The sequence below is a fragment of the Orbicella faveolata genome, unplaced genomic scaffold (assembly GCF_042242905.1).
Source record: "Orbicella faveolata isolate gen_17 unplaced genomic scaffold, um_ofav_v1 contig_12, whole genome shotgun sequence".
Taxonomy (NCBI): domain Eukaryota; kingdom Metazoa; phylum Cnidaria; class Anthozoa; order Scleractinia; family Merulinidae; genus Orbicella; species Orbicella faveolata.
The window spans coordinates 31,825,720-31,851,088 of NW_028301539.1; the positions used below are offsets into that span (position 1 = coordinate 31,825,720).

Consider the following 25,369-nt stretch of genomic DNA (forward strand, 5'->3'; position numbering starts at 1 on the left):
ATGGTGCGTAGCCTAACAATGTGCAGTTGTTAACAAAATGATGGCCACTTCTTTGCATTTTCAAAGTGTCTGTAAACAGGATTTAGACAAAGTTTTGAACGACTACTAGATTTATACTAAAACAATTAGATTATTCACTCTCAATTTCTGTGCGTGATAGTTGCCTCAGCTATGCCCTTGTCAACTATTATGTGATAGAATTACACGTATTGAACTCATAAAACATCTACAAAAATGTATAGTTAAATAGAAGTAAAGCTTCGCTCATGTTTTCTTGAAGGGTGTTTAAACCACTTGTGATTGATTGAACATGTTTGACTCCATTTTTCTTTACATACTGTACTCTTTACTGTTCAACTATTAAATATAGAAGACCCACAAATCTAGCGTAACAATATGATATGTTGAAGCATCTGCACTGAATATACTTACAATGTAGCCCAATTTTATGTGAAAATGCTTTTTGCATTTTACACAGTTTACATCATTTGCCGCTTTTATTGCTCATTGACTTGTTGGAGCCAATCACAAAGCTATGCAGCAACTGGAATAATTTGAAAATGTGTAGTTCCAGAAAATATCCATACCTCCCCCACGGAAGGGAATTTTTTTAAGTCCCCCCCCCCCCTGCCCCAACCCCTCTGGAAATTCCAATTGAGCTTCATGCATTTCTTTAATTTTTTTGGTCTTACGGAACCCCCCACCCCCCCAGGAAATTCCAATCCCTTCCGTGGGGGGAGTATGGATATTTTCTGGAAATGAACGATCAAATAAAGACATTGATTTTCCTTTCTGTTAGAAACTTTCCAGTTATTAATAAGAGGGTCCAACATGCGTTTGGCAGGATGCGAGATGAGAGTAAAAATGGACATGTGATGCAGGATAACAGAAGTTTTAATGATGGGATGCCCTGAAGTTATAAAATTAATGTCTTTATGACAGTGATCATAGCTGTAAAACCAAACTTCTTGGATTAAGTTAATATGTTATCAATATTAGCATACGGAATGTTTGGGTTACACTCTATGTTAAGCAACACTCTCAGAGATTGTTATAACATTGTTTTCTTGTTGGCTGTCAGGAATCAAATCTACAGTGTGCCAGGAATATGATTCTCATTTGAGAAGGTCACTGGGAGATATATCAACACAGAAAATGCAATATGCAGATGGCCAGCTTACATTAACTTACGACCATGGCACAAGTTGCAGTAATGGACTCAACAGAACAACTGTTATTTTGTTTAAATGTGATTATCATGCTGGCAAAGGAGAGCCTGTTTTTCTCACTGAGAGCTATTGTTTTTACTTTTTTTCGTGGACTACAAAATATGCCTGTCCACCTAGTCGGCGCACTGGGACAGCCTGTCGAGTAGAAAGTGCCTCTGGTGTCCGATATGATCTCTCAGAACTTGTGCGCATGGAAAATGCTTCCAACTGGGTTGCCCTAGATGGAGAGAGCAGCAACTCTAACAAGTTGATTTTCATCAATGTCTGTGGTCAGTTAATGCCTCGTAAAGAGACAAGCCAGTGTGATAGCGGATCTGCTATCTGTATGATTGACAAGGGGAAGGTGGTAAGTCTTGGGAAGTACACTGATCCACCAACCCTGAATCAAGACAACTCTATTAAACTGGTCTATACCCAGGGTAGTGAATGCAAGAAGGACAAGGGGAAAAGTATCACAAGAAACTCTACAATTACATTTGTGTGTCAACCAGGGGATTTGGAAAGTCCTCCTGTGCTAGTGTCTCATACAGCAGATGACTGCCAGTATCAGTTTATGTGGAAGTCAGGTACTGAGGTGCTCTTTACCCTGTTAGTTATTAAAGCTTTTAGAACAGTACAGGCTCAAAACACTTTACCTCCTAAACAAGTGCAGCAACACTCCACCCGGTTTCTGACATTAGTTGAAGGGGTGCGTGGAAAAAAGCCCTAAGTGACTCTTGATCTCATGTCAAATTCTCCTTTTTTCATTGAAGGAAGCGGAAAGCAATTTGGTGGGGGAATCTTGCAGTCTATCAGATGTCGCTAAGGGTCTTTTTCAGCACACCCCTCCAGTTGGTCATTTATCAAAACAATCTGAGCATGGGAAGATTTGGGCTCATTGGTAAAACCTCAGTTGAGAGTCCAAGTGATTCCACAGAACAGTGATCAGTTTAGTAATTATTTTGTTGTTGCACATGCCTTGTGTTATACATTACTGACCTTTCTGTTTTTTAAATGACCTGTAAACAGCTGCTGCATGTTCGCTGGGTCTAAATTTTGGGCAAGATTGCAAGGTGGAAGATAAAGATGCTGGTTATGTGTTTGACTTGACTCCTTTGGCCACACATAAATGGGGCAAGGATGATTTTTACACTGTAAATGGTACTTCTCAATACAAGTTTCAGTTGAAGGTGAGGGCTCATGTTTAGGAGACATCCGTGTCATCAAGTTTCAAATTGCACTAAACCAAGTTGAGTTTGTCTCACTAGTGTGTGGACCGTTTGTTAAAACTAGTGTATGTAGTGTACTGTACATGTTAAAACTAGTATTATACATGTACATGGTATATGCATGTGTAAAGGAGCTCAGTCATGGTGTTTCATCTTTTTTTGGCCATGTACAAAATCTCCATTAAATGGAAGGAAAGCTGAAAATAATAGTTTACTAAGATAGAAAAACATCAAAGAGATAATAATAAACCATAAAGGAACAAGGATGGTCAAGGATGGCAAAGATTGAATCAGATTGCTAACAACAAATTTGAAATATTTAGGCTAAACTTTTCAAAATGTGCAAACAGTGGCTGAGCTTCTTTAAAAACTCTCTGGGATGTTCAGGGATGGTATTTTCCAGTCTCCAGACTGGATCTCATTCAGTTGTTTTGGCCATTAAATATCGATAATCTGTAATAGACAGATATTGAACATTACAGAGTAGAAACTAAACTTGTGACAAGTCTAAGAAAATCTAATTTTTTGTTGCTCTTTCATAATCTTACCATGCATGTATCTATCAGGCACTTCTCACTTGCTGATTTCTCTTGATGTTGATTTAGCCCCCTCCCACAAAATTTTCACACCTACTTGTCCTTCAATCATAAATCTAGAAATGTTGCTTGAAAAATCATTCCAAATTTGTTATTTTGTTTGAAGTACGAAGTAACAGAGATTCATCTACAGCCAACGTCTGTAGCTTTTGACAATCTACACTGGAATAACCTTTGAAGATTAATTTCTATTCATGGCTGTGTGACCACATGTGAAGTAAAGAAAATTATTGATGGGTTGTTTTCCATGTAGTACAGGCCTTTAATAGTTTATTTTTTGTTTGTGTACTAATGCTCAATATGTATGGGTTATTGAGCAAGTGTGAGTTCAAGATGGCTGGATATTGGCTGAGTTCTTTTTTTTGCATGTTTATGGACCGAGATGGAGTCAAGGTGCATAAACTTGCAAAAAAAGACCAAGGTCAATATCCAGCCATTTTGACCAAACAAGCTTGGTCAATAAAGGATTTATTATATGGCTTTGGGAGAAATTTTTCTTGCAGGACACAGCGGTTAGTCCTGAGCGGGCAAGATAGCTCCATCTTTCCTGCTCAGCTAGCCAGTCACAGCACGGGATTTGATTCATCTTGCTTGCTCACAGAGCTAGCCATATAATAAACTCAGGTATCAAAAAAAGTGGTTTATCTACACTAATGACTTTCTAACTTTCCTGTCAGTGTAAACAAGTAACTACATGACGATATCCCATCTACACTGTTGCAGTACATCATTGCTGAAGTAGGGCTCCGAGATAAGCAAACTATCAAATGCCTTTTAATTATGTGCACTTGTATTTTTCTGTGATCACAGGTGTGTGGAGGAAGCAGCAAAACAGGCTGCGTTGGTTCAAATGTTGGTTCATGCCAAATTAAAAAGAGAAACCCCAAGCAAAACTGGACCCTTGGTCAACCAAATAACATGTTGTATTACTATGATGGAATGCTTAATTTAACATATGGTCATGGAACACGCTGTCACAATGGCGTTTCTCGCACCACCCACATTACCTTCCTCTGCAATTCTTCAGCAGATAATAATGGAATAGGAGTGCCAGCGTATGAGAAGGAGAATCACTGTGTGTACAACTTTAGATGGTTCACAAAATATGCGTGTCCTGCAAAGGTTAGTCAAGCAATGATTTTACGGCTCATCAGGCCAGAGTCATGGCACAACCAGTCACTAGACTTCTGTAACTAGTTTCTTTCTGCTAACAACTTCTAACTCAGTAAGGTGTATTTTAATCCACATTTTTCTTTTTGTTTAACACTTTGTAGGACCATACAGTACCAGTCAAAAGGTGTTTTGAAGCTATAAGACATTTCTTAACTCCAAAATGTCCCAGATTTATCTTTATCACATTTAAATTTCAACCTTTCTTTTTCTTACAACTACTGAAAATCAACTGATCACACCCCTCTCTTTCCCCAAACCCTAAAGAGAATGCGATGCTCTCAAGATTTCACTGAATGCTCATCCATTTTATTTCACAAAGTAACATTAAGTTTCAAAAGTGACTAACATACAGTATGCCTCTTACTGTGCAGTCAGCAATCGTGTCATCTTTTCATGAATTGAGAATTTGATATTAAGAAGGAAGACCCAATCAATTTAAAAGCTAAATACATTACTAATTTTAATACCTCCTTCTCCAATTTGTGAAAAGGAATGATTTGAAGTAGTTTGACCACTAGCTTGGCCATATATGAACAAAAATGTGGTATGGCTCCATGTATGAACTAGAGTGTAAATGGTTGTCAAGACAATGAAAATACATTCGGTGAGGCAAATTTAAAGTGATTGTATCTGCTTAATAGTGGTGTCTGCTTATAAGAGGTCAAGTTTACAGTTATACAGAGTCACTTGATTCAGGTTGGACTTTTGTGTTGGTACATGTAGCAACTAAGATTTTAATCTTGGCATCCTTTTACAGCTCACTGAATGTGTAGCCAGGTCAGAAGCTCATCAGTATAACTTGACGAGTTTGGTGAGGACAAAAGATAACTGGCAAGCTCAAAGTGATGGCAGAAAGTTTTACATCAATGTTTGTCGTTCACTGAATCTTGGACCTTTGGTATCAGGCTGTAGTGGAACTGCTGCCATCTGCATGAAGAAAGATGGCAGGACCTTTAACTTAGGTAAGTGACTACTTGTTACTGCCATCATTTGTCAGGTTTCTGTTGTGAACAATTGACAGTAACCATTTGGAAGGAGAGCACTAAACTGAATCATTATGGTATGTTCACGCAGTACTCAGCATTCTACTTATACTAATAGTTGTATTACCAGTAGTTGTTTCTATACAAGCAATAAACTGTCCACTTGTCATCATCTTATTTTTTACTGCAATTTCAAGTCATTATAATTAGGTTAACAAATTCTAGATTTTGAACCATACTGTCTCATATCATATCTTCGACTTTGATTAATTACAGTTTAGAGAGGTTTCAGCATCTTATTCTAGTACAGTAACATTCCCTGTGGAACTTGTTTTTCTCAATTCTTGTAGGTGCTGTAGCAGATGCACCACATTTTGAAGGCAAGAACATCGTCATAACGTATGTTAATGGGGACAAATGTAATGACAAGCAGCGCTATGAATCAAAAATAACTTTCATCTGCAATCAAGGATTAATGGTGAGTTTTTCTTTTAATCATCTTCCATGCTGATTTTCATGCAGTTAGTTGTAAACCTAATAATTAAGCAACTCAGTGTACTGTGAAATTTGAACTAAGCGATTGTTGAGTGACAGGAGGAAGGTCAAGTGGGTAATCTGTGGTTTTTGATCTTGGCGAGTAGCCTGGGCCCAACAAGGTCCAAACAGAATGGTTCATGGCCAAGGGATTTACCATTTATCTTTATTTATTTATTTATTAATTATTTATTTATTTATACATGGGTAAAACATCAGGACTTAAAGTAAATACTAAAATTGTATTAATTACATTTTTAAGATACTAATCTACTACTAATTAAATCTAATAACAACAAAAATAAAAACAATAACAAAGTGCCTGCTTTCCATGAATACTGTGTGATTAATTAACATATTCATTATCAAAGAGGAAACCCCTGCAGCCGGATTTAAAACTAGCAAGAGTTTGTACTTGCTGCAGATTGGTAGATAACCTGTTCCACAGCACCGCACTATAGCTGAAACTGTTGTTTGGAAAATTGGTGTAGGGTAGTGGAACAGGTAGTTTGCCCTCACAATTCCTAAGAGAATAGGTAGATATTGCACTCCGATCAGTAAACATTGATTTCAGATAATCAGGGGCGAGACCATTTAGAGATTTATAGACCATAGTGGCTGTTTTTAATTCTTGCTGAAGATTAAGTTTCCGCCAGCCAAGTCTAACAAAGAGATCATCCGCATTGGCATCATGTGAAGAAGAGGTCAAAATACGCACAGCACGATTCTGTAGTTTTTGTAGTTTAATGGAAACAGATTTATTGCAATTCCCCCATATGACACTACAGTAATCGAAATGAGGTTGAACTAAAGCATTATAGATGCATAGAAGCGTTTCAAAAGGAACAAAAGACCTGCTTCGCTTCATGATGCCAAAGCAGGAGGCAAATTTTTTGGAAATATGTTCGAAAAGGTCTAGATAGCAGCAGACATGTAAAGATTTTAAGGAAAACGACCACTTTTTTAAGTTTAAAAAACATGTTTCGACAGAACTTCTGTCATCTTCAGTTGAATGAATGATTACAAAGCAAGTTGAATAATAAGTAGGCAAAAATGCTAATTAAGACAAATAGTAACAACAGAACGTGAAAAGGTGTAAATTAAAAGGATAATTTTAGATTTACATGGTGTAATTGCTGATTGAGGCAAGGTAGTTCTTTTTGAATATGGATAGCCTCCTTTATCTTGAGCTGAAAGCTGGTAGTGGCATGATCTAAAATATGAAAGCAGTCTATTGAACACAATGAGCGACAACATTCAGAATTCTGAAGATGTTTGAAGATGTGAGAGGCCTTATCAACGGCTAAGTGCTCATGTACGCGTGTGGAAAAATGTCGGGAGGTTTCGCCGACATAACAGGCATTACAGCCCGCACATGTAAACTTATAAACTACACGTGAACGAAGCCCGCCGGGGATAGGGTCTTTCACACCAAAAAGGTTACCTATCTTAAAGGAAGAAAAAACTAATTTGATGTCTAAATCATTACAATAGCGCTTGATTAAGTGTCGAATCTTCTTCTGAGTGATGACAGAAAAATGGCCTATGTACGGCAGCTTACTGAAATTCTCAAAAAGAACCTTTTCCCTGCCCATTTAATTGAAAAAGTGGTTAACCGTTACATCACTGGGGCCCATAGCAATCATTGTCCCCGGGGCTACCCCCTTACCACCTCACCCACGTTTTACTTTAAGCTGCCGTACATAGGCCATTTTTCTGTCATCACTCAGAAGAAGATTCGACACTTAATCAAGCGCTATTGTAATGATTTAGACATCAAATTAGTTTTTTCTTCCTTTAAGATAGGTAACCTTTTTGGTGTGAAAGACCCTATCCCCGGCGGGCTTCGTTCACGTGTAGTTTATAAGTTTACATGTGCGGGCTGTAATGCCTGTTATGTCGGCGAAACCTCCCGACATTTTTCCACACGCGTACATGAGCACTTAGCCGTTGATAAGGCCTCTCACATCTTCAAACATCTTCAGAATTCTGAACGTTGTCGCTCATTGTGTTCAATAGACTGCTTTCATATTTTAGATCACGCCACTACCAGCTTTCAGCTCAAGATAAAGGAGGCTATCCATATTCAAAAAGAACTACCTTGCCTCAATCAGCAATTACACCATGTAAATCTAAAATTATCCTTTTAATTTACACCTTTTCACGTTCTGTTGTTACTATTTGTCTTAATTAGCATTTTTGCCTACTTATTATTCAACTTGCTTTGTAATCATTCATTCAACTGAAGATGACAGAAGTTCTGTCGAAACATGTTTTTTAAACTTAAAAAAGTGGTCGTTTTCCTTAAAAATATGTTCGATATGTACGTTCCAAGTTAAGTTTTCATCTATATGTACTCCAAGAGATTTCGTAAATTCTACTTGTTTTATGTTTTATAGAATTACTGGCGATAGTAAGATGTGGGAGTGACCAATGCATGATGTACATTTCAATGCTTTGCAATAATTATAATTATAATTGTTATCAGTTTCTTGATTTTTTCTATGCTTGAGGTTTGTTTAAATTCACATGCTAATGGATAAGTGGGAGGTGTACAGCTTACATCTTTTGAATTGCTCCAGGCTCTCTGCCATTGCTTTTGTAAGCAGGTGACTGCATTTTGTAGCATGTTCCACAATGTGATAAAATAAAATGCTGATTAAGAGAATTTCGGCAGTAAGTTAACAGGAAAGTTGTAGACATTACTCGCATAAAAAAATAATAAAAATATCATAATGAACCACTTCCCCAATGGGGTTTTTCAGGGCTATTGGAAACAAATGATTAAACAAAATAATATAATGTAAATGACCACAACATGGTTGAGAATCCCAACTGGCAGGAGGTGTACCAATTGGCTATTTACAAGCGTGACCGGGGAGTTGAACTCGGTACTACAGAGAACAACACCAGCTGTTGGTCCCTGACCTCCAGATTTCAACTCCGGCACCCTAACCACTTGGTCACACTGCCTCCTACATGTACATTATAATTATGCTACGTGCTGAAAAAGTAAATTATTCGTTCAACTGATTACAAATTTTCAGTTATGGAATTTTCCTCTCTGTTACACTTGAAAAGATATTGTTATTTCAATGCAATATAATTATTCAATGAGCTTCTGGCATTGGATTTATGGGTACAATGTAGATTAGGAAATGATTAGGATGAAGGAAATTCATCTCACAGACTCATCCATTGACGCACAGTGTACAATGTAAGGTGAGACTCATGACATGCATGTTATGCCTTCACAGGGCTCTTCTCCTAAGTTTACTGAGACTATTGGCTGCACATTCAAGTTCGAGTGGCAAACTGCAGCTGCCTGTGCAGTCAAAAATGTTGAGGGTAGCAACTGTGCTGTAAAGGATCCTAAGTCTTACACGACATTTAACCTACTCCCCTTGTTGAAGAGAAACAACCTTGTGTACAGTGGAAATATGACTGACAACAAAGAACAAGGAACGTTCGAGCTTAACATCTGTGGCCCAGTTTCTGCATGTGGAAAGGAAATGGATGGCATTGGAGTCTGTCTGACTAAGAATGGAAAAAAAATTGTCCTTGGAAAGGCAAACAAGCACCTGGAATACAAGGGTGAAATTGTCACTCTTGTGTACAAGTAAGATGTGCAATTTGAGCTGGTTCCATGAGGAATTGCAGAGCAATTCTTTATTGTAAGTTGAGGGCAAAGGGTGGCTGTCACATTCCCAAATGGCAAAAAATGGCATTAGCATATTTTTTGTCAAAATTCAAGGTGTTTGGAAATGTCCATTGAACTTAGGGATAAGTAAAGAAATAAAACCAGAAAAGGATATGTATTACTACAGTGGAACCTGGATGTTACGATGGTCGATTTAAACGTCCAGATCCCATTTTAATGATCAGCATTTGGTGTCCCAGGAAAAGTTACAGTAATTTGTATTGAGCAGATCGAATCCCCATTTAACAGGATTCAGTTCAACAGTATTCCCGAGATAACGATGGAAAACTGGCGGCCCAAGCATAAAGTTTTCCTGTGACAACGACAAAGTAATGACACATACTGCAAAAGAGTGACAAACACCTAGCAAGTACACAAAGTTTTATTTAGTTACAGTAATACTTTGGATTTGTGATTCATTTGCCCATTGCAATTACTGTAAATAAAATACGTACACTGACAGGTATCATATGCGGAGACTTACTGATTTTATTGATTGCACTTGGAAAAATTAATTATTGACCATATCCTCATATGGCGAAGTTATTACTTCCTATGTGGCCAAATCGTTAAATCAGGAGTTTGTTTACAATATATCCTGATTTAAGAATATGATTTTGCTGTCCTCTTGCCATATCAAAAAATCAGGGCTCACTGTAATAGACTATTTAACATGAAATTATGAATATTAAAATTCTATTGTGGTGCCAACTCTCAGGGGCTAAAACAAGAGAAATGCTAATCTCACACTAACAAAAATTGTGACAGCATGGGGCAAGCATTCCACAGTACAGCTTAAGCTGGGTTAGTATGTAGTCTATATATAATTATTAAATACATAAGATACTCGAAAACAAAAAATACACTTCTTAGGACCATGTCCTAGGAAATGGTCTGTATGACAAAATCCCAACCAAGAAAAAAACAATCGGAAAGTTTGGCGTTTACCTCAAGACTTCCTTGTAATATATTAAATGTAATTTATTCAATCCTTGACTTTGATATTTCTTTTGTGTTGCTTCCTTGAGTCTCAGCACCATGTTAGACTATAGGTACATGTACATCAAAACTGGTTTATCGTACAGTCGAACTTCTCCACAACGGCCACGCTGGGGACTGAGGAAAGTGGCTGTTGTAGAGAGGTGGCTGTTATGGGGAGGTAGGGGTGTAATATGACACCTTTTTTACAGGCTCTGCAACCTTTTTCATTTTTAAAAAAAATGTTTATTGTCAGTAGCATATACACACGAAACACAATCATAAAACAGAAACTAAACAGCAACAGAGACCAGCGACATGCAGTATGGATCTAGTCTGGTGGCCTGTTACAATAAAAGATGTGGGGGTTTTATGTACATCATTCATCAATCGTTGATTAACTGGCCATTGTAGAGAGGTTAAAATTTGAGTGAGTATACCATTAGAACCATCCACCAGGACAAAAAGGTGACCGTTATCTAGAGGTGACTGTTATAGACAGGTGGCCGCTAGTGGCAGTTAAACTGTAGTCAGATATCTAAATCACCTTCATTGTTATGCTTTCCTTTGTTTAAACTCAATGGAATGATTAAGTAGATGTGTAAGTTACATTATATGTGAATGTAAATTCTGATGACTAACATCCTGCCATGAAGAAAGATCTGATACTTTTCAAACTTCCTGTGTGCTAACTTTTGAAAAGACTAGTGAAGCTTGCTTTTGGTGAGTTCTGGGTGTTTTCAAGATACTGTAAAACGTATTTTCGTGTGGTCTCAGTCTTTCAAAATGGTTGCCTTTGTGGCCATGTCAAATTCTAACCCTGTGGTCATGTAATGTCTAATTGCCCCCCCCCCCCTACCCTGGGGACATATCAGACACATTGCCTACGCGTGCATTCCTCCTGTGATTTCTCTTTTTTTTTTTCTTGATACAAACTTGTAGGGCAGGGGACAATTTTGAACAAACTGGACAACAAAGAGAAGTTCATATCAAGTTCTACTGCAATCCAAAGAAGCCATTTGGAGAGCCAGCATTTAGTGGGCAGGAGGGAAATAAGTACTTCTTTGATGTTCAGACGTCACTGGTGTGTTCACCTTCAGCTGTTCAGTGTGCAGTGACGTCAGAACATGATGGCAAATCATATGACTTAACTCCTTTGGGACTTCATGATGGTAAGCTAAATGGCTGCTGTGATAATGTCTAAGTCTTTAAGAAATGGCCAGTGCTTGGGTGGCGTTTATCAAGTTGTCCATGCAAGCATTATGTTAGGGCCTTCAAAGAAAAGTGTAAATGGTGCTTAATGTCAGGAGCATCTCTGCTTTAAACTGATCAACAATAGATGAGTGTAGGGAAGGTGCTTGTAAGGCTTAAGGAGCCAGGTTCACGAGCTAACCCAGACAACCCTGTAAATTCACGAGCCTCCCTGCACACATGTAAGCCACGTGTAACTTTATAAGCCTTCTTTTAGCTTCCAGGGTGCAACAAGAACATAGTGAATTTGAAAAAATTACCTTACACAACTTTGGTAGTGACCCTCAAACCAGATTATATTTATCGTGTGTTGAAATGTTAGACTTTGAGGGAGGACTTTGATAATAGAAGTAGAGATTATAAAATACAGGAGTGGGTACTGAACTAGGCTGGGCAATTCCAAAATGGAAATGAATGGTGGTATTTGATTGCAACTTTGATGTATGTGTGCACCTTTTTAAGGTAACTGGGAAGCAGTTGATACCAGACCACAGGACAGACACCTTCATTACTTCATCAACATTTGTCGCTCCGTGAATCCAACCCCAGAACTCATGAAATGTCCAGGTGGAGCTATTGGTGCTTGTCAGATCGACCACAAATCCAAGAGAGGATTCAACTTGGGATATGTGCAGAGCAATCCACAGATAGCAGCCAGTGGGGAGCTGTCGTTGCAGTATTCTGGAGGGAGTGAATGCCATCACCAGTTCAACAGAAGCATTAGAATCGTCTTCTCATGTTCAGATATTATGGTGAGGGATAGGATTGCAAAGCCCAAATATGGTGAAGGAAGATTGCCTCGAAAATGTCTCGTTACAGGGTATCAAGGAAATAACAACCCCTCAGCTTGTACCTTAAAATGAGAAGGCCGGTCATGGGCAGGGCTGAAAAAATTGTCATCCGGTTGTCCTGGATAAGTAGATTTTCATCCCGGGCAAGTAACTTTTTATTCTCACTTGCAAGTCGTCTTCCAACTACGTCCAAGAAAGTTAAACTAAAATTTTCCCAGGGCAACACAATTTGTCAGCTGCCAAAGGGCAAGCTGGAGTTTAAGTTTTTTTCAAGCCCTGTTGTGTTTTTTATAAACAAAGTATGTGGTAAGGTTTAGTGTAAAGTCTCTGTTTCCATGGCTCTAGGGCTCTCCTATCTTCGTGGCTGAATCTCCAGAGTGTGAGTACCTGTTTTCATGGCAGACACCCAGCGCTTGTCCACTGACTCTAGAACATGGCAATAACTGCACAGTGGAGGACAAGCAGTATGGTTACATGTTTAACTTGTCCCATCTCTATAACAAAGACAAAGATTATAATGTTAGTGTCAGTGGCGCCCCTGGTGTAAGGATCATTCTGAATGTCTGCAACAAGCTAGTGCATATCCCAAAAGGATGCAGTGAAAAAAAAGGGACAAACGTGGGAGCATGCATTTTAAGTGAGTTGTAGTTTTTACAGATATGAATGTTCATGGAGCACATCTCTCCTAATAATTATTAGGGAGCTTAAGAAACCAATGGCATGTTAGCTTTAATTCGTTTCTCAGATACGTTTTATTTCGTCGTTCCGAAACATTTTTTTTATTCCGCTTATATGCCCCCCCGGATAAAAGCCTCCCCCGTTTATAAGCCCACTCAAAGTTATATAAGCCCAGGGCTTTAAGGTGGGATTTTACGGTATGTAAAATGCAGTCTACCAGTTTTCTGTTGCTGATTCTCATTTTGTTAAACCTGGTTTAATTTAACATGTTCAGTTGGTGTGAAAGGGGTATTAGAAACCCTTGGCGTACATTTTTAAGTATGGCAATGGTTGATCTTAACTTTTGGACAAATTTTAAGCAATGTGGAATGCTGGAATGCCCTTAAGTGACAGTATAACATCTTGTTACATTCGAGAACTCTTCTTCATATTAATGACAGTTCTGTTGACTTGACTTAATTTTCTAATAATTATAGTGATATTTTTACGTTTTCTAATTAGACTGATTTTTGTCTTACACATATAATGATACACACAGATGCGAAGCCTGTATCGATCCTTCAAAATAACAGCCTCACATACTACAACGGCCAGATTAACATGACGTATGGGAATGGGAAATCGCCTTCACTTAGCTTCATCTTTGAATGCAACCAAGGCATTACTGGACGGGAAACAGGTCCAACTTGTGAGAAGAAAAAGGGCCAACTGTATGAGTGCCATTGGCAGACGGCTTATGCTTGCAGGCCCATGGGTAGCGTACAGTGTAGTATTCGGAATGGCGATGGCAGTGTTGATGATCAATACGACTACACGCTGTTGTCTAAAAGTGAAAGAAACTGGCAGGCACGAATTCCAGGCCCAAATCGTGAAGGTGTGGTTTACTTAATAAATGTTTGCCGAACAGTGGTATTGCAAAAAGTCGCACGGAGGTGTCCCCCAACTGCAGGCGTTTGTATGGTGAAGGGGTGAGTATAGTCAAGCGTTCTAGTGTAAATAAAATAATCAAATTACAATGGAGGATGCCACATCACTCTTACTTGGTTTTCATGCGGGTCCTCTATCCTGGTCGAATTGGAATTTGAAGATGTTGGTTTTTGTGGATGAAAACCGAAGAACCGGGGTACCGGGAGAAAAACCCCTCGGGGCCAGGCGAGAATCAATAACAAACTAAACCCACAAATGGCACAAGGCTGGAATTGAACCGGGACCACATTGGTGGAAGGTGAGCACTCTTACCACTGCACACCATTTGTCAGGTCACAAGCGCCCAATTATAATCTTTGGTAGGGAAAGACAAGTGTCTTGCTCAAGATCACAACGCAGTGACCCTGACTGAAGCTCAAACTTTGGTCCACTTGATCCTTAATTTATTGCTTTAACTGTTAGGTCCACATTTTTCTCTCCCTTCCCTCCTCTTAGCATTAAATATTATAACCTTGGAACTGTAATGCACGGACCCAGAAAAGAAAATGGCAATATATACTTACTGTACGAAAATGGTGACGACTGTGGCAATGGAAAGAATTATTCTTCCCGTATACAAATGGAATGTGGAGACACTGAGGTAAGTAAAGGTTCTGACTTCGAGTTCTTTGTTTTCGTTCCTTGTTTTCGCTTCAATAATGCTTTTGAAAAACATAAGCAAGTAAAAACTAACGAGATAATGTCCCAACGTTTCGGCGACCTCGTGACGCCATTATCAAGGAATGAATGAATGAGAGCGAGTTCAAAAGAGGTGAGTGAGGCCTGTAGATTTACTTAAATGTCGTCAAAATGATTACCGCGTCCCTGTTTCTGCTAATGTTGTCTGTTGCATTTTTCTTGAATTAAAAGGTCCAAGCTTATGCTCAACGACTGATGGTTGCATCTTAGAACGTGTTCGTAATTGTTTGATGTACAACTATACATCAAACAAGTCAGATCACGCTTGAATGTTACAAACAGATTCGATCCGGGCTTAAGTCTTTGTCTAACTTAACTTCGCCGAAACGTCGGGACATTACATCGTTAGTTTTTACTTGCTCATCTTTCCGCTTTGTGCCAAAATAATAAGAGCGCCTGCAAAGAAACGTTCCTCAAAAAATCGACTCTGGTCGTGAAATTGTCAGTGTCACCATTTGACATATCTTTTCTTTTAATTGGTAGTGTTAAATATAGTTTCCCCTCTCATAAGGAGTTATCTTAGAGAGTTGACATTTAACTTACGATCACCACACGGAAGCTGTTCCTTTGCTGAAGGCCAACAGCCACCTGGAGCAGAATTAACTGGCCATAAAAGAGAGGTCTGTTAGGTGGTCTTTGTAGAGAGGCGGCTTTTGTAGGAAGCTTTCAATGAGAGTAAAATCCGGGGGGCAACTCCCATATAAAAACGACTAGAGTGCTCGTTGGAAATTTTGAAAAGAACCCCTAAAAGGTACCAAGATCCTGTTCTGTGGGCGGGGCTTCAAATGTTTCACCGCTAAGAGGTACTAATTGTAAAACAGCACATTATCTCCTGTCATATTTTTTCGGCTCAATACCCTAAAATGTACCGCAAGAGCTCTCGCTGTTGACCTGTTGAGGCTGAAAACCCTAAGAGGTTTCAAAACCTCGTTTTAATCCCTGAAAGATACGACGAACACCCCGGGGGTAAAGACGGTTTATCGTTAGCGTTGTAGGTGATATACTTCTGTTGAGATATGATCCTGACTGGCGCACTCAAGAGGTCATTACTGGAGGTTTGATTGAATTTGTCTTTACCAACAGCGGACTAATAGTAAACAGTGATAATAAATATCTTTAAAAGAGGAAGCGCCCATCATGAAGGGTAAAAGAGTTAATGCCCCATATAAGGTAATGCCTTGGAGATTGGTACCCAGTTCTCTGTAGGATAATCGTATCATGCAGTCGCTTGGTGCCTGGATGTTGTCGTAAAGGATGAAAATGCACGTTAAAATGTCTTACACGTAAGCTGTCCACTTGAGCAAAGTTCGCATTACAAGTCTAGCTATTTGTTGACCTTGTTGGGATTTCAAAAACCGGGAGTGATTTAAAAATTAGCCCGAGCAGGATAAAAAGGTTTGCGTGCGGGATTGACTCTCCTACTGTCATGCTCTCGTGTGATATCGTGGTGAGTTGATTCACAGTATTTCTTGTTTCTCAGGGTGAGCCCGTGTATGTGACCATGTCAAAGCAAACCTGTGTGTACGAATTCCTTTGGATCACCAGTGCAGCTTGTCCGGTCAACACAAAGAATCAAAAAGTTTTTGACAACTGCACAGCCATAAACCCTCAAACAGAAGTCTTGTTTAATTTGCAATCGCTGAAGAAAAACGACGAGGACTATCTTGTACGAGACAAGGATAACAGTACTTTATTCGCGCTGAATGTGTGTAGAGAACTAGTCAAACCAAACGGTAAGTGAAGAGACCAAAATGAAAGCGCGAACATATTGAAGTTTCAAGGAGTGAAATAAAGAACACTGTATTCTTTCGGGACTATCTTGCCTGGCAAGCCAGTCGCAAGATGTGATTTGGTACAAGTTCGCGGGAAAAAAAATTACAGGCAAACGTAAGGAAAATTAAAAATGCGACTGGACGCTTTTCAGCACCGTTGCATCTCCCACATTTGGTTAATGTAATCCTTTGTCTAGTATCTCGACTTTGCTGTTCACAAATTGTTCAGAATTCAATTTTTTAAGAAAATAATTTGCCATCGGATTCCCATACCAACACTGTAATTTCTGACATGTTCTGCCTACCCGGCAAAATGGTTTCCAAATCCGGGATAAGGTTTATTTAAGTAATAAAGTAAATAAATTACGATATTTCGAGAGGAAGCCATATCAGCCTTAGCTGGTTTTCATGTGGGTTCTCTATCCTGGTCGAATTGGAATTTAGAGATGTTGCGGTTTTTGCGCAGGGAGGAAAACCGGAGAACCCGGAGAAAAACCCTCCGAACAAGGCGAGAACCAACAACAAACTCAACCCACATATGGCACCGGGCCGGAATCGGAACCGGGCCACATTGGTGAGAGGGGAGCGCTCTCTTACCACTGCACCATCCCTGCTTCCCAGTATGTTGCTTACAGTAGAGATTTTCTTCTTTTCAAGGTTGTGATAGCAAATCCGGTGTTTGTCAACACGTGGGAAAGCAAGTGTACAACGCTGGAAAAGCCAACAGTCGCCTATACTTTGATGACGGGGTCTTGTATTTAAACCTGAGCGGCGGAGATGCGTGCCATCATGTGAAGAAAAACAGAGAGACGATCATTCAGTTTGTGTGCAACTCAGCTTTAAGAAGCAGTGATTTTGGGCAGCCACTATTTATTTCTGAAAACGATTGTACATATTACATTGTATGGCACACTCCACTTGTGTGCGAAAAACAGGTACGTACAAAGTATCTGAGGCTTGAAGCATGAATTCTCCTTATTGGGTGCCACATGCATCCTTTAATGCTGCTTTTGAGAATTAAGAGGTGCATCAAACTAACAGTGCTAACCCCTGGGTGACTGTCTATCAAAAATAGACCTTTTTAGCTCGGGTGGTTTGTTTTCCATCACAGACCACGTGATATTCTCTAGAGAATCGTTCTTTTATCCGTGTAGAAATTTTTTCATTCATATACACGCGATTATTTGAACATTTGAAAGCAAGAATTCTCAAGAGTATTATCATATGCCTGACACTTATTTCTCATTGGTGAAAGAGTCTCAAAATGTACTTTTGTCCCTTCGCCCCGCCCCACACGTGCGTCAGAAATAGGGCGCGGGCGCTAGGACATAAGTCTCCAATTCTTTCAAAGTTTTTTAACCATTGCATAAATTCGTTAAAGGTCGCAGCGTGTTGCCTCTTTTTACAGTATGAATGTGCAGCCACTAAACAAGTACAAGTCAGCAAAGGCAGTACAATCAGCACCATCAAGTACAGTCTTGGACGACTCATGAGGACAGATGCTAACTGGCTGGTACGTTATAACACAGAGGGACGGGGAGGGAAGATTGGAGGGGGGGGGGGGGGGGAGGGGAAGTTGGGCTGAAAATATCTATGCCTGCAGGAAGAAACGAGTGCCCAGAACATTGTCAAAGTATGTTGCAAGGCTTTCTTAACGGCAGGCTGCGGCTCTTTCTACGAATATATTGCAGGGTTGGTAGTTTGATTGGCACTCGATGATAAAATACTTCGCGCTAAACATACAGAGTTAGGTTAACCGCCGTAGCGCGTAGTAAAGTGGAGAATTGCGGGATATTTTGCCCTGTCAGAGCGAACATGGCAGTAAAAAAATACTAAGAATGAGTTCATTAATTGACGAATGTTCGTTGATCTCTCCCGCGCGTACTTGACTTGGCATGTTTTCTTAACTTTCGGTCCGTGCTGTGAAGCCCGGCTTACGGAAATCGACCGGAGTAAGCTCAGTCCTTATCTCACGGTACGCATCCTTATTAAAGGAGGTACGTTACGGCTTGCGTATCTTGAAAAGTTTAGCCTAAATTTTACAAGTTCTCTGTTTACATTCCCTGTTAATCTTCTCCATCCTTAACCATCGTTGTTCCTTTATGGTTTGTTATTATCTTTGTGATGTTTTTCTAACTTAGGTAGCAACTATTTTCAGGCCTCCTTCAATTTAAGGGCCATTGTGTACATGGCCAAATAAATCAAAATGCTGTGATTGAGCTCCTAATATTTGAGGGAAATATCTTAAAACAGGTGACATCGGAGGATGGCGTTGATGACTCATACACTTACTACGTGAACTTGTGTCGTCCTCTGGTACCAATACCGGGAACGAACTGTCCTGCTGGAGCGTGGGCTTGTCGGGTCAAGAAACAAGCCGACCAAGAAAACGGGAAACATGAGATCCAGGTAAAATGGCCGCATCTGTCAGTTGTGTCTCGAGAAAACAAATACATGTAAGGGGCTTCATGTATTTTCGAAAAATATTGAGCCTCGCGACTTAAGGATTTAGCGGTACTTACATATGATCTGCTCCCGTCTGGCTTAGTGATCGGTCGGCAGAGCAGCGGTTAGGTAATTAATCTGGAGGGTGTGGGTTCGAATCTCACTGAGGTTAAAAAATTTTTCGTTACCTCGTGTGGCGCGCTCTTCCCCGAAGGCTTCTTCTCGATGAGAAACGTAGACCAGACGCGTGAAAGCGGCGGAAATCAAGCCTACTTGTGGTGCTCCATTTCTTTGCTAAGGTTAAGGCTAAGGCTGAGAACGAATAAACTTGGGTTGATTTCTAGCACTCCATATTACTTCAGAGATAATTCAGTTACTTTAACATTCCCTCTTTGCCCCCAGTAGTGTTTAATGACACTAGCGAATTATCAGGGCGATCTGATAAGATCGTGAGGGATCCCTGTGCTAAACTAACATCTCATCAAGGGCGCGTAGAAATACTCCATAGTTGTTTTGTTTCACGCTACAGAAACCGGGATACGCTCCTGCTGTGTTGGTTGTAAGTAGTAATATATGTGGTTATGTTTAGAGCTTGGGCCGTGCTGTTGATCCTCCAAAAGTTGATGACAATGGAGAGGTGCGACTTGTATACCTAAGCAGCACTGGTTATAAAGATGGCAAAACCAAAATGGAACTCCACTTCACGTTCGCTTGTGCGTACGGCTCATTGGTAAGTTTGTTAATATAATTAACAATAATTAACTGTGCAAATGAATATATGAAAGATCATATATGAAAGATATAAGAATATATGAAAAATCCCTGTTTCTCTCACCATGTAACCAGCTCCCAGTGTCTTGATAGCTCAGTGGGTAGAACACTGCAACGGTATCGCAGAGGTCATGGGTGCGAATCCCTTTCAAGTCTAAGTTGTTTTCAGGCTTTATTTTCACAGCTGCTTGCTAGTTGTGTATAAAACTGCGATGATCATTGATGTCTTAAAAATTAACTGTGTTAGAGCGGTTTTCATTTGAGTGTCGAAAGTAATTAGATAATTACTTTGGTTTTGGGTTTGGTTTTACTACGGTTTGAAATTGGCTGAGTAGTCTAATTGGTAAGTAATTGATTTGGTTTTGGTTTTACGACACTCAATTGAAAACCGCTCTAACAATTTAATTTATTGAACAATTATTAACTTCAACGACAATTTAATGCAGTTAACAATTTGCACCTAAACTATATGTTAGAACCGTAAGACTTAAAATTTTGCATTTGATAATGGCGACAAGATGACCCCGAACCGCTATGCTCTAGCGTTTATTTTTCTTTTAACATATGATTATGAGCACACTGCTACGCTACCCACCATCTCCAATAGACCAGATAATGAGTAGCGTAGCCAATCAGACAACTACATTCATGACAAAACGCTAGTAGATATATACTAATTAAACAATAGTGTTTCTGTCGAGGAACTATCGGCTGATAGTTGCCCCGCGTAAATTTGATGTTCTTAAAACAAATATTTGCCCAAGAAGCGAAGCTTCGAGGGCAAATATGCTAGTTTTAAGAACATCAAATTTCCAAGGGGCAACTATCAGGCCGATAGTTCCGAGTATACTAGTTTTAGAAGATCGAATTTCCAAGGGGCAACTGTCAGGCCGATAGTTCCGAGACATTCTATTGTCTTCATTGTTCACCACTAAATTTTCTTCCGCGCGCCAGTTCAAAAATCATATTGAATTATTTTCAACTGTTTTAAATGAAACCCGTGAAAGCCAAATGTAAAATTTGGAAAAGAAAACAGACAAAAACCAACTTAATACAATTGCAGTTGTTTATTTTCTGTAAGCCCGCTTTTTTACAGAATAATTTTCACGGACGAATACTATCATCCACGTATTTTCCTCGGATGGGCACTATGGGCTAATGGTGTCTCTCCGCGGATGAACACTATCGTGTCACGTGATCAATTTAAATCAATAAGAATCGGAGAAAATTTAGTAGTGAACTGTAGTGGCTAATAGTGCACGATAGCTCAACCAATCAAATTGCAGTATTTGTATTAATGTGTCCGTCTACGTTCCAGACAGTCGTACACCTTGAAAGCAAACCTGTTTTAATGGTGGTTGTAATATTTTTCTTTTTTGTTTTCAGGGTCACCCTGTGTTGCAGCAAGTAGACAAGAATGTAATCCACATCAACTGGGCGACATCGGCAGCCTGTTCTGAAGCGCAGACGGCGGAGCTTGACAAGTGCGGAGTCTTTGACAATAGCACAAGAGAATATTACAGCTTGAAGCCGATTGCCAAATTCACTGACACTTTAAGATATTACAAAGTGGTATGACTCCTAATGTACCAAACCAAGGGAGATGTATTGTATCAAACACGAAAGACCGTGTTTGGCCACATTTCCTAACACCGAGAAGAAAGTTGAAAATACGACGCGTAGCGGAGTAGTTTTGATGAACTGCGAATGTGGTCAAACACTGTCTGGAGTGTTTGATATATCTTCTCAATTGAAACTAAAACTAAGGAGGAAACGGAGAACTAAAATCGTAAAAATCTATGCTAATTGAGATCAGATATCCAAAGACCGTCACTGTCATGACTTCCTTTGTTTAAGCTTACAGCTATTCCAGATAAGGGGGTGACCTGGGCGAGTACATGGTCATCAGTGGTTTGAACTGGGATCCTTCATTTACGGCCTTATCATGAAACTGTCCTGCAGGGACCAGTTTCTCGAAAGACCCGGAAACTTTTCGGGCCCGAAAAGCCATTTTTAGTTAAGACAGACAGGTGTATACGCCTGAAACTTCTTATGGAACCTCTGTTTATATTAAGAATATGTGAATAGAGTTATCGCGAACGCTAAAAGAGCGGTAAGGACGAGACGGGGTTTGATCGGGACGAATACTGCGCCCGTGTCTCGTCCTAAGTAAGTAACGCTTCCTCGTCTAAAGGTCTCACCTTGTAATTTCTGTCTGATTTCGAGAGAATAACACACTACCAGCAGTCTAATCTGGCGATCATTTTCACACTACTATTTGAAAATTTGAAAGCAAGAATTTTCAAGAGGATCATCGCATGGTCTGAAATGGGGCAAAAAACAATTAGCCATACAATCTAAAAAGGTCTATAGTAGAGCTCCCTTGAGAGGCAACAAAAGTAATTAAATGAAACACGATCTTTTTCTTGTTGTAGGGAAGTGAAAATGATCCGCATTATTTCTTGCTGTCTATTTGTGACGGGTTACATTTGAGCTCGGCCGCAAGTAATTGCACAGGAGCGGGGGTGTGCTTGGTGGCACATAAGACGTACAAACCTTTGGGCCTGTACGCATATAGAGCGATGACTTACTTCAAGGACGACGAAATGTTGATTCTGAAGTACTGCAGTGCAGCATGCGACAGTAAAGGTTGGTACGCATGCGCCAGTAGTCGAAGGCAGCGTGGCCGAGTAGTCAGCGCGTCGGAGTGGCAATCCGGCGGTCCCGGGTTCGAGTCCCGCTCCAACCACTACCTGGCTTTGTTTCACGGTAGTCCGGCCTGAGTTCAAATCCTCGGCCACGCTTGTAAATAGCCAACGGGTTTGCCTCCGGCCAGTTGGGATTCTTAACAATGTTCTGTTGAATTTGAATCATTTGTTTCAGTTCTTTTGCTCAGCCCCACTAGCCTTTGTGCTATAAACACTGCCGAAGATAAATTAAGGTTATTGTTGTCAGTAATGGCGACAGAGTCGTGTGCTTTGCACATGAGGGGACATTGCATCCACGCATGTTTTTGTCCCAAGACTCGCGTTTGACTTCTTGTGTGTTTTCAGGTTTACACTTTTCACGTTTCAGAACATGTACATGTAGTATTGACAAAAAGTTAGTGAGGACATGACATAGGGTTGTAATCTCCCCTTCCGTGAACAGCACGTGATGTTCGTGCTACTGCATGTCACTGCGACGTATTCTATCATTAAGTAGAAGTCTTGATCATTATAGTTGACGTGAAACGATGTTTTTGGAAAGTCGTCGTTGTGATACTCCATCAATTTCCGTTATTTTCATGCAGGGCGCGCATTCCAGAGTAGCGCAGAGATTGCTAGGCCAGCATGGCGGATTGCGGACACGTCAGATCCCCTAAAAAAAAACGAAAACTTGCAATGTTACGTGACGTTTGTAACGATTGCTGAAACGATACTGTTATTTTCATTATTTCAGATGCTACTGTAATATCAAGAATAATATTTGTGTGTGACAGAACTCAAAGAGGCAAAGGAAAACCAGAACTGAATACGTTTAGTGTGAGTAATTTTCGTATCTGACTTTTAAGCAAGTATCGCCTTTTCCTTTCTTAGTATAAGTATATTTTACTTCTCTTACTGTGCTTGTGTGATCTTTTCTCTTTTTTTTTTTCCTCTTCTTTTGCTTTTGCGCAAAGGAGCTTTTTTCTGTGGGACGTAAAAGAACCCACACACTGATCGAAAAGGGTAGGGGACGTAGTTTCCGGTGTGGTGGTCTATCTCTCATCTGATGGTTAAATGCTCGGAGATATTAGCTGCATAAGCTACTCTGAGATCCGAGGGTAAATGAAGTAATGTATGTATATATGTATTGCGCTTTCACGCGTTTAGGTTTGCTTAACTACTTTGTCCCAAATTATGTCATTTTGCGTGACGATGACAACTGCTGTAGAGACACACGGCAACATGGAATCTATTTGTTAATTTGATCTCGTGCTAGATTGTGACTAGATGGTGTGCGTTTTTAACCACAGTAAAGCAAAACCAAGGCTACTACTAAGAACTTCTGACACTCAGTAATTTAAACCGCTTTATTAAGGCAGCATTCTTTTTTTTTTTCTTTCAACAGAAAGACGGTGCAGATTTTGCATGGAGAACAAGTCTGGTTTGCCCTCCTCTGGAAGAGGAATGCAGCTACACTGATGGTAACAGTAATTACAACCTGCAGTTGCTGACAAGTCGAACGCGAAGCTGGTATTATGAACATAATAAAGACAGGTATTTAGTCCTTTCCTCTCACGTCCTCTCGTTGGCTGGCCGCTGGCGGTTCTACCTCGTACCTTGTGTTTCCTGTGTCCTCCAGTTTCTTTCCTTCTCTGTTTATTTAATTCTATTAATTGTGTTCCCATCTTTGTCTGCTTTTTATTTTTCCTGGTTTAAATGAAAAATTGCTGCCCTTTTATTCGTATGTTTTAGACTGTTTTTCCCATTCTATGTAGTTTGATTCTAAGTTTATTCATTCAAATCTTAGAGTAATGATTTGATTGATTTAAACATCTTTTTGTTGGTATTGCAAGCTCTCAAACAGTCAAAGTTCGAACAGCCGCATGCACAGTTTGTCATTACGTGGAGACTTCGACCTCAGAACCTGTCTTAATAACTTGGTTTTTAATCGGCTGTACATCAGGAAGCCAGTAAACAAACGTGTCAATAAAATTAAGAACGCGTGTCTCGTCCCCAGTCTTCTTGCGTTCCTTTTTGGCCTCCTTTGTTGTTGTTGTTGTTGTTGTTGTTGTTGTTGTTGTTGTTGTTCTTTTTGCTTCTTACTCACTTCACTGTCGCAGATAGTCTAGCCATCAAGATTGTTTTATGATTCTTTTATTATTTTAAACACCAACGATTTACTGGATGATGAATGAACGAACGAACGAACGAACGAACAAATGAATGCATGCATGCTTTATTTAACGTGGATATACGCTTAGCTTGAGAGCTAGTTTACAGGTATTCCTCCTAATAACTAGTGAAAACCTAACAACTAAACAACGCCAATATCACAATTCATGAGGTATACTGATTAAAACTATTCAAAACTATTATTACAATATTACCGCCGCAGTCAAAATAATATTAAAACTAATGTTACAAATTTACTAATCCCCGAAATTTAGCGATCTAATTCTGTTTACTATTTCATTGGTGCGTACTTTTATTCTAATGTCATTTGATAGATTCGTAATTAAAACAAAATTACACGGTGGCTTGAAGATGTGAATTTTATTTTCTCGTGTTAAAAACGATAATTTACTCGCTGCGCTCGTTCGCAAAATATTGTTTTAACCACTCGAAAACAAACTTCCGTGTAATATCCTCTTTTTGCGTTCCTTGCATAGCTTCTGGATTAACATCTGTAGAGGCATCAGCGATGGCCCACCAGGTATCTTTCAGTTTTGGTTGTATACATTAGTTTTACTTTTAATCTGTGTATTTTCTGCATATTTTCAGTCTTGCATATTTATTTATTGTACCTTGCAAAGTATGGAAAATAAACTACCGTAAAATTGTTTAATACTTGCTGTATAAAAGGAGAAAGTATTATAACGATGCAGTTGAACAGCAGGGAACTTGAGCA

At 39.6% G+C, this 25,369-nt stretch overlaps 1 protein-coding gene across 1 annotated transcript in view; it reads left to right on the forward strand.

Moving 5' to 3' along the window:
* The window catches only part of LOC110044407 (cation-independent mannose-6-phosphate receptor-like), a 39,164-nt gene that overhangs the window by 4,964 nt on the left and 8,831 nt on the right, over window positions 1–25,369 (forward strand). The window contains exons 6-26 of the mRNA XM_089277544.1: window positions 1,082–1,795; window positions 2,238–2,398; window positions 3,844–4,155; window positions 4,964–5,168; window positions 5,540–5,667; window positions 8,981–9,342; window positions 11,344–11,573; window positions 12,115–12,404; window positions 12,789–13,080; window positions 13,660–14,089; window positions 14,544–14,688; window positions 16,267–16,519; window positions 17,216–17,493; window positions 17,967–18,071; window positions 18,812–18,967; window positions 19,593–19,733; window positions 21,161–21,346; window positions 22,210–22,423; window positions 23,216–23,298; window positions 23,867–24,015; window positions 25,131–25,174. Coding sequence (XP_089133670.1) covers window positions 1,082–1,795; window positions 2,238–2,398; window positions 3,844–4,155; window positions 4,964–5,168; window positions 5,540–5,667; window positions 8,981–9,342; window positions 11,344–11,573; window positions 12,115–12,404; window positions 12,789–13,080; window positions 13,660–14,089; window positions 14,544–14,688; window positions 16,267–16,519; window positions 17,216–17,493; window positions 17,967–18,071; window positions 18,812–18,967; window positions 19,593–19,733; window positions 21,161–21,346; window positions 22,210–22,423; window positions 23,216–23,298; window positions 23,867–24,015; window positions 25,131–25,174 — 4,878 coding nt within the window. The remainder of the gene's footprint in view (window positions 1–1,081; window positions 1,796–2,237; window positions 2,399–3,843; window positions 4,156–4,963; window positions 5,169–5,539; window positions 5,668–8,980; window positions 9,343–11,343; window positions 11,574–12,114; window positions 12,405–12,788; window positions 13,081–13,659; window positions 14,090–14,543; window positions 14,689–16,266; window positions 16,520–17,215; window positions 17,494–17,966; window positions 18,072–18,811; window positions 18,968–19,592; window positions 19,734–21,160; window positions 21,347–22,209; window positions 22,424–23,215; window positions 23,299–23,866; window positions 24,016–25,130; window positions 25,175–25,369) is intronic.